The following is a 12,784-nucleotide window of genomic DNA, read 5'->3' on the forward strand; positions in this document are numbered from 1 at the left end:
GTCAGCTCCTGGACTTGCTTTACATTCTGGGGTGACCTCATGTCCCGAATGGCTTGTATCTTGACTGGGTTGGCTTCGATTCCTCTTTCTGAAACGATGAAGCCAAGAAACTTCCCCGAGGCTACTCCGAAGGCACATTTTGCCGGGTTCAGCTTCATGCCGTACCGTCGTAGCACTTGGAATGCCTCTTCCAAGTCTTGGATATGTCTTTCCGCCTTCAGGCTTTTCACGAGCATGTCATCCACGTACACTTCCATGGTCTTGCCAATCAGCCCTTTAAAAACTTTGTTCACCAACCTCTGATAGGTGGCCCCCGCATTCTTTAGTCCGAAAGGCATGACCTCATAGCAGTACAACCCTCCTTCAGTTATGAAGGAGGTTTTCGGGACGTCAGCCCCGGCCATTTTGATTTGGTTGTACCCCGAATATGCATCCATGAAACTCAGTGCCTCGTATCCCGCCGTGGCGTCGATGAGCAGGTCTATCTTCGGTAGGGGGTATGCATCTTTGGGGCAGGCCTTATTCAGGTCGGTGAAGTCGATGCAGATCCTCCACTTCCCGTTTGCCTTCGGGACCATCACCACGTTCGATATCCACTCCGGGTAATGAATCTCACGGATGAACCGGGCCTTCAGTAACTTTTCTACTTCCTCATCTATCTTCTTCTGCCTTTCTGGGGCGAACGTTCTCTTCCTCTGCTGCACCGGCTTCTTCATTGGACTGACGTTCAGGTGATGTTCTATTACCTCTCGGTCAATCCCGGGCATGTCCGACGCCGACCAGGCGAATACGTCAATGTTGCTCCGTAGGAATGAGATGAGCCTTTCTTGTTGCGGCCTTGGCATGGTAGCCCCAATCTGAAATTGCCGAGTGTCATCTCCTTCCTCAGCTTCAACTTGCACCAAGTCTTCGACCGGCTCTCCCCGTTGATAACTGGCATCATCACGTAAATCCTCTATTGGGAGCGTCTCACCCGCCTTTTCTTTTCCCCAGAGAGTAGTGGCGTAACATCTTCGGGACGTCTCCTGATCACCCCGACACTCCCCGACGCCATTCTTGGTTGGGAACTTCATTTTGAGATGGGGGGTGGAGACGATGGCCTTTAACAGATTCAACCCGACTCTTCCTAGTATGGCATTATACGCTGATGTAATGCTCACTACCAGGAAGTTGATCATCACCGTCGCCTGGCGATCTCCGGTGCCAGCTCGAACCGGCAGCTCTATCGACCCTTCCACCTTCACCGGGGTGCCAGAGAATCCTTGCAGCGGGTGTTCGACCTTTTTTAACTTTCCTTCGTCGAGCCCCATCTTCCGGAAAGCTTCGAGGAACAGGATATCAGCTGAACTGCCGTTATCCACCAAGATCCTCTTTACTTTGCAATCTCCTATAGTCATGACGATGACCAAGGCATCGTCATGCGGGGTCTGTACCCCTTCCAGATCATCGTCTGAAAAGGAGATGACCGTCCCCGTCTTTGCCTTCTTGTTCGACCATTCTGCCACATGTACGCTCCTCGCGTAGGCCTTCGCCTTCCTGGCAGAGACCGAACTCTCTCCGGCGGCCGGGCCTCCACAGATGGTTGCTATAACTCTTGTTGGGCTCTTGTTCTCCTCTCGAGGCCGGCGTCCATCTTCCTCTGGTGTCTGGTTCCTCCGCTGTTCTTGATTTCTTCTGCGGGCGAGACCCCCTCTTTCATACCGACCTCCACCATCTCTCCGACGGTTATCTCTCCGGCCAGTGCCTTCCGGAGCCAGCTCTTTCTCCCGGTCTACAAATCTGCCTAAGTATCCCCTTCTGATCATTCCTTCTATCTCCCCCTTGAGATGCCAACAGTCCTCGGTGTCATGGCCGTGGTCTCTGTGGAAGTGGCAGTATCTATCCACATTGCGTCTTTCGGGATGTCGCCCCATCTTTCCTGGCCACTTCATGGCCCTGGCATCTGGAGAATCTTTTATCTGCATTAACACCTCTGTTCGTCTTCGGTTCAGAGGTGCATACCTCTCAAACTTCCTCGACGGACTGGGGGCCCGACTGCGCTCGGACTTTCGTCTTTTTCTTCGTCGGTGGGTTTATCATCAACCCTCAAGGGCCTCTTCCTCGCCGCCTTCCTTTCGACTTCTTCATCTGCCTGGAGGATTTCCTCCATCTGGATATACTTATCGCATCGCGCCCTCAGCTCGGTCAGATCTCTAGGCGTATGCTTCGCCAGGGACCTCTTCAATTCCTTGTCCTTGACGCCACCCAGCAGGGCCGTGAACTCCTCCTTCGGGTCTAGGCCCCTGATCGTGATCTTTTCTTGTTGGAATCGCTTCATGTAATTCCGCAGCGATTCCCCTTCTTGCTGTTTGACGTTGGTTAGGTTCAACGTAGTCTTCTGGAGGGGCTGGCTACTAGAGAACCCCTTCACGAAGAAGTAGCTCAGGTCGCTGAAGCTGTGGATCGACTTCGTCGGTAGTCGGTTATACCACAGCCTCGCCGCCCCCCTGAACGTCAATGGGAGGGCCCGACACATAATATTTTCCGAGACGCGATGGAATTGCATGGCGACCTTAAAGCCTTCCAAGTGATCGACGGGGTCCCCCGACCCGTCATAGGTGTCGTACTTGGGCAGGCGGAAACCGACCGGGAGCGGGTCCCTCATGACCTCGTCAGCTAAGGCCGTATCATTGGTGAGGTCGGGCTCGCGGTTCCCTGTCTGGTTTTCTGCCACCTTTCTGATCTCGTCCTTCAGGTCCAAGATCATCCTCTTTAATCCCGAGTCCTCGGATCTCTGCTTGTCTCCTTGGTGCTGATCCCCATGCGGGTCTCTGGCGGCGCGTCGCGTCCTACTTCGGGGCGTGGGACTCTCCCTTGCTCGGTTTCGAGGATCGCGGCCGGCCCTCGTCGATCCCGTACTGCTTCGGTCTTCTTCTCGAGCCCTCTCGAACTGGACGTGAGTCCCTGGGGGTGCTCCGCCGGTCTTATGGGAGACAGCTTTGGAGACCTCCCTCATAGTCTCTGCCATCCGGTTATATTTGTTCTGGAGGTCTTCGAACTGCTGCCTTGTCACGTACTCCTGGGCCGCGGGAGGCTGATGGTCGCTGCCTTCCCGTACTGAATATCCAGCCGACCGCTGGTATCTGACGGACACTTCCCGGTCATCATGACCTCTTTCTCGTCCAGTCTCCGCCGAGGGAGGAAGCTCCCCTGAAGGTTCTTCCCCCATGTCTACGTTGGACGTCGCTCTCGTCCTTCTTCGGTTGTAGGTTCTTCCCACCATTACCGTCGTTCCCACAGACGGCGCCAATCTGTTGCTGTCAAAAAACCCCGCTGGTCCAACCTACACAAACACAGACGATGGAGGTCCGGAACTTTGTCCGGGGTTAGTCCTCCGACGCTCAAGTCAGGGTCGGCCGCACAGTTCAATAAGGGAGTAATGGTGAGGGTATTAGAGCTTACCTTCCCCTTTCTTCCGTGCCTTCTTATATAGCTCTTTGGCCTTAGGGTTTTTCCCCCTTCGGCCTTCTTAGAGTCCTACTCGAATACGTCCAACCTTCTGGGGGGAATATTCCCCTCATGCAGACGACGTGATCCCGCATGATTCTGCGGGCGTGCCTCGGTGATTGCGCGTGCTCGAGTGGGAGTGGTCTCTTGGAACCTTCGTCTGGCGGTGGACACGTGTCTCAAGGCGACACGTGTCATGGCCCCCACCGAGAGGTTATTTTGGCTATATCACTACCACATCCAAAGCTAATGCAGTTTAGCTTCATAGATACTAGAAGAAAACCCCATATCTGAACAAATTTTAAACACCAATCTGATCGCCCAAACACCAGTATGTGTTGATTTTCTACATACTCATTTGCCCTTTTGAAAAAGTATTTCTACAGAATACAAATTAACAATTTTACTTCTTCTTAACCTTTGCAATGGGCAATGGAATTGGAAGTCTACTTTATTACTTCTGATAACATGTATAATCTTTCTACATTTGATTTCAACTCCGAACAAATCAAGCTATCTGCCATTCAATCTTCAGATAAGAACCATAAGTCCAATCGAAACCAGAATCAAACCAAATGCAGTTAAAGCAGAAAAGTGGATTAAGAGTCAGTCGAAAATAATTCTAGTTCCAAAAGGGCACAAGGAGTTAGAAGAATCACCGAACAACAAAATTATCATCGTGGAACCTACTATTAAAAAAACCCTAATAAACAGAAACAAGAGAGAGAAAGAAAAAAGGGTTTGGACCATACATTGAAACGATGGAAGTCCGACTTAAAATGAGAGCGTTGGTCTTGAAGAGACTCGAACTCCGCCTTACAAGTATTGCATGACCATCTGGACACAACCTTTTGGGTCTTCAGCTGATCCTCCAGAGATTCAACCTTCAGGTTTTCGCCAATGGTTATTGCAGAAGTTTCTTCGAGATGCTCGTATGAAGAAACCAGAGATGAATCGACAACCAACGTAGAAGTATCCTCTTTCCCATCGTGAAGCAAACGACATGAGTCGAAGAATTCAGATGGAAGGTCAAAAACGGAACGCAATCTCTGTTCTACTTGATTGTTGTTGTTATCACTGTTGCCGTTGCTTCGGATTGTGGTCGCCATTGAAATTTACGAATCCAATATCTTCCGCTCCCAATTTCCGATTACGAGTCTACCGAACTATATATATGAGTGTTTACTTGTCAAGATGGCAGGAGGAAAATATTGCAGGAGTGGAAGCCTGGAACTGGATGATGAAGGATCCCAAAAAGCAGTTTCCGCTCTGTGCCGAATTGGAATCGGTCCCGATCAATTCCGAGGCAATCCGATTCGATTCACCTATTTTTGAAACACCGCCTGTTGACCTATACCATGGCGGCGTGGCGCTGAAAAAAGTGCGGATCATATCGTGTGAATCCAACGCCTTGAGCTGCATGTAATTGGACTCCGTGTCAAGGTATTTATAATCATTGGATACGTGCCCCGGACATCATATTGTGTCAAAGAGGAGTTGAATCCAAACAATGTGCGGATCATATCCAATTGGGCTGCAACTTTACAAAATTAATATGGTTTGGAAGCAGCCTCTCTTATTTGAGATACATTCAGATAAGGAACCTTTAACTATTGGCTGGTTGAGGGGATGGGAATTTTTTTTTTTTTTTTTCTTTTTCAATAAGTCAAGAAGTTTGCCCGCAAATTTTTCGAGAGCTTCTTTTATTTATTGGTATCTATGGCGCACAAGGAATGACTTAACATTTAATGTTATGGAGTGGACACCATTAAAGGTTTTCTATTACAAAAAAGGTCTTCAATGAGTTCGGCATTAGTGTCAATAACAAATGTTGTGAATGACAATTGGAAGGGCACCATTTTTTGGTGTAATGAAAGTTAATTGTGATACTGCTATCCCACAAGGCCATGCGAGGGGAGGTTTGGATTTCGTTTTTAGAGACTAAGAAGGGGTGCTTGGCTCAACCTTTCTCAATGCCGCATCATTTTGCTTCCTCAATCCAAGGGGAAAGCCATGCAATTAGAATTGCCATCTATCAAGCATTGGAGTTAGGTTACACTCACCTAGAAGTCGATCTTACCAAACAAAAAAAAAAAACGTAGAAATTGAAACAGATAACAAGGAGACCGTTTTGGAAGTTTCAGTTGTGTTGCATGATATTGTATCAGTTTTGTCATCCTTTCAATCTATCAATTTCTTTTGTATTTCAAGAGCTACGAATTGTGTAGCATATGCTGTGGTTGGGAAGGTGTTTCCGTCATGTGTAGGATAGAATGGCCGCATTCCATTCCTTAGCTTTCAAGATTTTGCATAGCTGAGTCTTTTTTTTTTTTTGTTAACCAATGTGTCCAGACCAGCTTACGTACACCTCAACTAATCTTCGGAGAGACTAACACAGCAACCCACCACCACGGTCTCCACTTAAATCGTAGATGTACATATGGGGAATCGAACCTGAGACCGTACACCCTAACCGTCTGAGCAACCCGCGGATGGGTTTGTTGTACTCATAGTTATCATCTTCACTAAATTTCTTTTCAACCTTAAAAAATAAAAGGAAAGAAAAAGGGAAGAGCTGAACAGCTTCTCAATTGGTCGGTGGCTTACCCATGATCCTAAATATGGTATTGGATTTCCCATATCTATATCGGTTTGGCAAGTTTTCGATCTTGATACCTAACCAATATTGTATCAGTTGAACGAAACAAATTAAGGGTAAAAAAGTAAAAAAGAAAAGTATTTTTTAAGGATAAACAATCTGATACAGATCCATTTTGATACTGTAACAATTTTGAAAAAGACTGGTACCTATTCCAATACCGTACTCTAAACCATGATCTTACCAGTAGAGTGCATACCCTAATGGGGTTTTTCTTTAGATGTTAAAATATTTTTTAACTATAGGTAAAATCACATTAAGCAGTTAGATAGGATAAGAAAATGAAATGAAGTTAGAAAAAAAACCTCTTTTTTTCTTTTTCTTCTCCAATAGATGTTAAAAAACCTCTTATAACTATAGTTAGAAGTCCCATTCGAAGTTACATGAGATAAGACAAAAAAAAAAAAAAAGAGAGAGAGAGAGAAAAAAAAGAATACTTCCTAATCAATGGGATCTCTAACCACCTATGAATTAAGAAATGATATTTCAAACTTTTTTTGACATTTGCTATTTCAAAAGTCCAATCATAACATCAAACCATTGTGATAGAAGAATTTTTATTTTTTCTAACAAATGTGATGAAGAATTTTTTGTCCGAAAATTAGATTTGACAGATTTACCCCCCTTTTTTTATAAATTATTATTATTATTTACTTATTTACTCCTTGTTATATCAGTCCAGTTATAGAGGAGGGGATGGTACCTATAGTCAATATCACCCTTTCCCGATTTTGATATGTGGCAATTTGATACCAATCCTCGAACCATCGCTGGAGGAATAAAAGAGTTTTAAAATAACCTGAAAATCATTACAATCATTTAGAGCTGATAGTTTCTTAGTTATCGAACACATGTTTATCCTCTCGAAAGAAAAAACGTGTTGTATTTTTTTTTTATAAGAAAATTGTTATATTACAATATCAAAAAGAGGTAGAGACAAACCTAAAATGACCATAGGAGAAATGATGAAGAATGGCATACATACTCTCAGCCTTGTTCCAAATATGACCTTTGATAAAGCATATAAATTGGAGGACAAAAATCCATGTAATCTTCATTTAGCTGAAAATTTCCTAACTTGCTGAACTGTGCCTCTTTTCCCCATTAAATTGAGGGATAAGACTGAATTTGTTGTCATTGTTGTTGCATTACAACAAGGCCAAAAAGTAAAATGAACAAAAATTCCTTAAGTTAATAAACTCTCTTTTACTTCTGTTTTATTGTTCAATAAATAGTGACTTAAGAGCATGACTATATATATGATGTGAACGAGTAACTGTCGACTACTGAAGACTGAGAAGCAGGCCATGGGATGGGTGTTGAGGCCTGTGGGGGTGCAAAAATGCAGTTGAAGTTTGATGGGGAAACAGAGGTTGGATGAGGCCTGTGGGGGTGCTGACTGGTGAAGAAGTTAACAGTGCCTGTGAGGGCCCTTGGTTTATGGGTTATGGCCGTGTGTCTCTCCATGAATTGGAACCCTTCTTTCAAGGTGAGATCACAACTCAGAAGTAGAAGTACCCATATTATACTTGATCTGCAGCTCTAATTTCACTTCTACTCCCACCTCCAATCCAATGTATCATTTGCCTGATTTGCTTCCTCGGTTTTTGAGGAAATTAGGCCACAAATGGGACAAAGATTGGGAACAATTATTAAAGTTTAAAGGTTGCTCAAGCGAGAAGCTTTAGAGGAAATTCTTTGTCCACAATCTACATACATGAACCAAAGAAAGCAAACATGTAGGGTCAACTTATAACACTTAAAACACTCATTAACTAACCAACCAACCAACCAGTCTTCTCCCCCACCACCAAACAATACCATATCTCACTCATGAGTCATGACCATGAGCGTCTGCCTCCTCCGTTTGAGACAAAACCCTTCAACAAAAACTATCCTTAAAAAAACCTAAACCCCCCTAAAATCCTTTTTTGGTAGAAAGCAGGACTATTTATTCATGCAAAGCAAAACTAATCCCACATTACAAAGTTGATTCTGTCTTACAGATACCACTCAGAAGAACACTCTTTGGAGAAAAACCCAAGCTTGAAGAAACATTGGTGCTGGTGCTGGTGCTGGTGCTGGTGGGGGTGGGGGTGGGGGTGGGGGTGATGCCATTGTTGTTGCTGTTATTGTTGGTCATGAGTTGAAGGGTACTTACTGGGACTGAAACAGAGAGATTGGAGTTTGAAGATGAGTTCCCAATGCCTTTGTAAGTGTTGAGATTGGCGTTTGAACTAGCAGTGGTGGTAGTGATTTTAGAGGCTTCCACATGCTTTCTTGAACGGTTGCGGCCTCGGTGCATGTGCCGCTCACAGTACTTTTGATCTGGAACCACATCCTTGGAACACCTCCATTTCTTTCCATCAGTTCTCCTACACCTCCCTGGTTCTGGTTCCATACTGTTTCTGTAGTCGAAACAGAAATTACTGCAACCTAAAACTATAAAAAGATCATCAAACAAAGAAATCAAACAAAACCCACATCAAAAATCACATCTTTTACCATTCTAAACAAAACCCATTACTTATTTCTCAAATAAATCCAAGAAAAAAAACAGAGGAGGGAGACCCAGACCCAGGCCCAGATGATGAATTCTGTTTTGTGACTTACAGCTTGGGTAGTGTTGATAGATACCACCATTAACACCACCAAAGGAGCTCACAACACTCTTCCAGATAGGAAGGACGAGATGGAAAGGGACAGGTACGCCTGCAACCATGTATTTAAAGATGAGAGCTTGGTGATCTAGCTCCTGCAACTGTAGAAAGGTGAAAACAGACTTCCCATTGTTAAGCCCAGACCCAAGCCCCAGTCCAAGCCCAATCAAAGGCGACCCTCCTTCCATCGAATCCATCCCTTCAAAAAATCAAAATTTTTGAAAAATGAAAATTTTTTCCTGAAAAACAGAACGAAATCAAATAGTGGAAGAGGGAGTTACCAGTGTCTGCACGAGCAATCTTAGAAGGTGGCCTATGAGCCGCCATTCTTACAGTTATAGTGGTTTTGTTCAAGCTCAAACTCGGAAGCAGCTCAAGAACACACGAGGCCAGCAAGAACAACCATAACGACACTGAACGCTGCAATGGCAACAGATCTGAATTCTGCAACCCTCAGTGAGAGAGAAACAGAGGATGTCTTACAAAAGGGGGTAATGGGTAAAAGCCAAAACCTCTTTAGAAAAGAATAAAAGAGAGAATACGAGAAACCAACACACTCTCCGACTCGCTTCCTCGACGATGGCTAAGCTTTATCTCTGCTCCTCCTCTGTGCCGACTGCCTAGCGCCCATTAGCTGAGACGATTGAGTATTGAGATTAGACTTTAGAGAGAGAGAGAGAGAGAGAGAGAGAGAGAGAGTGAGAGAGAGACAGGGGAGGAGTACGGGGATATATTAAAGTAGTGAAAGCCTTCTGACATGCGTCAGGCTTTTGCCGTTACAGAGAAAACCTCTGGAGCGAATTCGTGCTTTTGCGGGAAATACACGTCACTGTTCCGTTTTATGATGGGTCCCACATCTGACAAGTCAGAAATGGTCCCACGTTTTCTGTTCAAATGCCAGATGGCACTCTAGATCGATGGGCTTCCGGTTTTCGCTTGTTTTTAATGCTTTCTTTGGGAACTGTAAACTTCTTCTTCGCCTCCTTCCCCAGTATTGTTGCGTTGGCATCTTTCCTAAAAGAAAATGATAGCATATATTGTGGCTTTCAATGAGGATCTTGTTCCACCATTCAAATACCATATATTGGAATCTTTTATCTCAAAATTGTTTAGAAAAGTTGAAAGTCATGACGTGGCGCTGCTTGATGGAGGCTAGAATGGGTTTGGGGGCCGAGAGCATATGAACGTACGATCTGTGTTTGATTAAAGATGGTTTTAGCAGGATTTAATCCAGGCTGGATCTGGATCAGGATCGGCTAGAATCGTTCTTTGGAATGGACCCAGATCCTCTCCAGAGCAACTGGGTGCCCAAAGTACATCCGACGACCAGGAGAATCCAGGCATGCACCCGAATACATGGGTGTGTACCCAAAAGGACTGCCAACCATCGCGCAACTTGCCTTGGGTACAAAACCAGTGACATCCTCACCAGGGCACCAGCCCCTTAGTGCACATTAGATGACTTGCAGCACTAGGACACTCACCCCAAAGGACTTAAATCCTCTCTAGTCGTTGGAATGCCCAATGTGTATTCGACGACTAGGAGGACCTAGGGTGTGCACCCATATATCGGGGTGTGTGCCAGGGGTCCTCCCAGTTGTCAAATGTTGTGTTGGCATCCCAGTGGTTGAAGAAGATCTGAATCTCACCCCAAATGCATCCCAGTCATTTGATGCACGTTGTGGTAGACTGGTGCACTTGAGATGATCTCACTCCCTAAACCATACAAAAGCCCCTGGCGGAACCATCGTAAATTTTGTTACTTAATACCATCTTATTTTGATCTCAGCCTCATGCTGTCACATAGAAACACGACTTCTCTCAGATTACTTAAAGTACTTGCAACAAACATAACAACTATAACATTATCCCAACTAAATGGTGTTTGCTACATGGACTCGATAGAGGCATCAATTGAGATAAAAGAAAAGGCATTAGAAGATAATAAAATAAAATAAAAAATGAAGTAAATAAGTAAAGAGAAAAGGTTGGGTATGCCATTGATATCAAGTATGCTAGCACCCATTGTGTCTATCTCTCTCTTCCCTTTTTCTAAAATGACCCTCATATCCTTTCTGAATAATACTCCATCATGTGTTCCTATTGGTGCTATCGGCTAAGATACTTGATATCGGCGGCATACCTATCCCTCTCCCGTAAGTAAAACTAGAAAGAAAACACAAAGTCAATGTAACATCTTGGGAACACTCCCCTGATAGGGGTCGGTTCCATAGGTCTTTGTCCTCCAAACAACTCTATCTGTAGTCGTACTTGGGTTGAACCCTAGCTTTTGCATATTTTTCTTACCACTTTTCCTATAGTCATTTTAGGTTTACCCCTTCTTCCTTTAGCACTTTCTATTTGAATCTTGTCACTTCTTATTGGTGTGTCCATGGATCTTGTTGGATATGATCATACCACCTCAAATGGCTCTTGTAAAAGTTGCATAATCAAATCAAAGCTCAAGTTTATGAAATTGACAATGAGATCAGCTTCAATTTCTATTGAATTAGTTAAAATCGGCCAAAATCAGATTGAACCCTAAAAATATAGTGCAGGAATCAGAATTAGACCAACCGATTCCAATCAGATTTGACTGGAAATATGCGATACCGATCCAATTCCTTGAACCTTGGGTCTAATGGATCCCACGTCTCAACAACCCTTGTTCACCAGCCTTTCAAGTGACTCGAGGGGATCTGTGGACATCATTGAGAGAGTGAGTGAAATTGGTAGATCTCTCCGGTGACTGAAGAGGACCTTGTTCATCATAAGAAATAATACCATTGTAGTTTTTTTTTTTTTCCTCAGATCTAAAAACCAATGATTCTAGGGTTTTAGCTAATGAATCGGCTGTATTGAATCGGAATCAATCACTATTAATTCCGATCCAAATCAACCAATCCGATTCACAATTTCTTAAAACCATGAGTTAAGTAGAACAGGCAGCCGGGTTCAAGATTAATGAATATATATTCTTCTGCACCGCACATCCCACAATACCCATAACACATGCAAAGTAAAAGGTAAAAGTGTAAAACAGCGCGTGTGAATTTTAAGTACTTGTTTCATTGTGAACCGTGAAGCCTCCCATCCTACTCTACTAAAGACAGAAACCTACCTCATCAGTCATCATCATCTTCTTCTTCTTTAGGAGTCTATATCCTCCATGTGATTTCAAAAACCATGCCTTGGAAGTGGGAACTTGGAACTTGGAGCTTGGAAGATACATTCACTAATCCACAAAATTCCATTCTCTCCTTCTCTTTTTTATGCTCTCGGCCATCCGCAAGCCACGGCACTCCACTTCTTGACCATCCTCACGGAGATTGATAGAAAGGGACCCAGCACCCAGGAGGCCAGGATATCTATAAGTTGGGAATGGATTATAACAGATCATCGGAGTGAGGGACCATAACTCTACTTGTCCCATTGGGTCAATGGACAACCTCATTTATGGCCCATCCCCCCACCCCTCCACAAGGACCAAAACTATTGCCCCTCTCTCCCTCTCTCTCCACAAGGACCAAGTTGGGAATGGATTACGATGACAGTAGGGGAATGCCCCACAGGCTCCACCGCAGCTCTTGCTATGAGAGGCAAGTTGGGTAGGAGAGGGGACCAGACCCATTAGGTGTAATAAAGGATCACCTCGAAGCCATTAAATGTGCTTCCATTCTATGTCGACGCTGCTGCCCTTAGTCCTCTTCCTCTGCTCTCACGTGCATTCCGTTTCTATAAATCTTCTTTAGGGTCCCCCGGCCACAGCCTCTTGTGAAAGAACAGTTCAATTTTTCACACGGGAGATCACCGAGGTCCCCACACCCATCATTCTCTCTGTGCACAGCTATAGGCCTAGCAATACTGCTCTTCGCCTCCTGTCTGAATGCACACCACCATATTGAGCTTTAGACTCCGTGCCAAAAAGGCAAGAAAGAAAGTCTGAAAGTTCAAACCATGAGCTATGAACACATCCTAT

General features: G+C 44.6%; 2 protein-coding genes across 6 annotated transcripts in view; both read right to left on the reverse strand.

The window, feature by feature from the left end:
• Nucleotides 1-4,882, reverse strand: part of LOC122087066 (ankyrin repeat and zinc finger domain-containing protein 1) — a 15,626-nt gene extending 10,744 nt beyond the window's left edge. The window contains exon 1 of the mRNA XM_042656047.1: nucleotides 4,239-4,882. Coding sequence (XP_042511981.1) covers nucleotides 4,239-4,595 — 357 coding nt within the window. The 5' untranslated portion in view covers nucleotides 4,596-4,882. The remainder of the gene's footprint in view (nucleotides 1-4,238) is intronic.
• A 2,950-nt stretch (nucleotides 4,883-7,832) lies between these two features.
• On the reverse strand, nucleotides 7,833-9,506 carry LOC122087071 (growth-regulating factor 10). 5 transcript variants are annotated; one of them, XM_042656053.1, is made up of 4 exons: nucleotides 9,363-9,506; nucleotides 9,087-9,249; nucleotides 8,759-9,004; nucleotides 7,833-8,587 (listed from the first exon to the last, which is right to left on the reverse strand). In XM_042656053.1, the coding sequence occupies exons 2-4, from the start codon at nucleotides 9,130-9,132 to the stop codon at nucleotides 8,127-8,129; spliced, it is 753 nt and encodes a 250-aa protein (XP_042511987.1). In that variant the 5' UTR covers nucleotides 9,133-9,249; nucleotides 9,363-9,506; the 3' UTR covers nucleotides 7,833-8,126. The 5 variants fall into 5 exon arrangements, with proteins under 5 accessions (XP_042511987.1, XP_042511986.1, XP_042511989.1 ...); XM_042656052.1 differs by having other exon boundaries at nucleotides 9,359-9,501; XM_042656055.1 differs by having other exon boundaries at nucleotides 8,759-8,857; nucleotides 9,087-9,501.
• Between the last annotated feature and the right edge of the window lie 3,278 nt (nucleotides 9,507-12,784).

This window comes from Macadamia integrifolia, chromosome 8 (genome assembly GCF_013358625.1).
Source record: "Macadamia integrifolia cultivar HAES 741 chromosome 8, SCU_Mint_v3, whole genome shotgun sequence".
NCBI classification, from domain to species: domain Eukaryota; kingdom Viridiplantae; phylum Streptophyta; class Magnoliopsida; order Proteales; family Proteaceae; genus Macadamia; species Macadamia integrifolia.

Bases quoted from the DNA above. Each gene is read 5' to 3' on its own strand.
- LOC122087071 (XM_042656053.1), bottom strand. From the start codon at position 9,132: ATGGCGGCTCATAGGCCACCTTCTAAGATTGCTCGTGCAGACACTG. The intron at 9,005-9,086 runs GTAACTCCCTCT...GATTTTTTGAAG, and splicing joins GATTGCTCGTGCAGACACTG to GGATGGATTCGATGGAAGGA. The intron at 8,588-8,758 runs GTAAGTCACAAA...ATCTTTTTATAG, and splicing joins CTATCAACACTACCCAAGCT to TTTTAGGTTGCAGTAATTTC.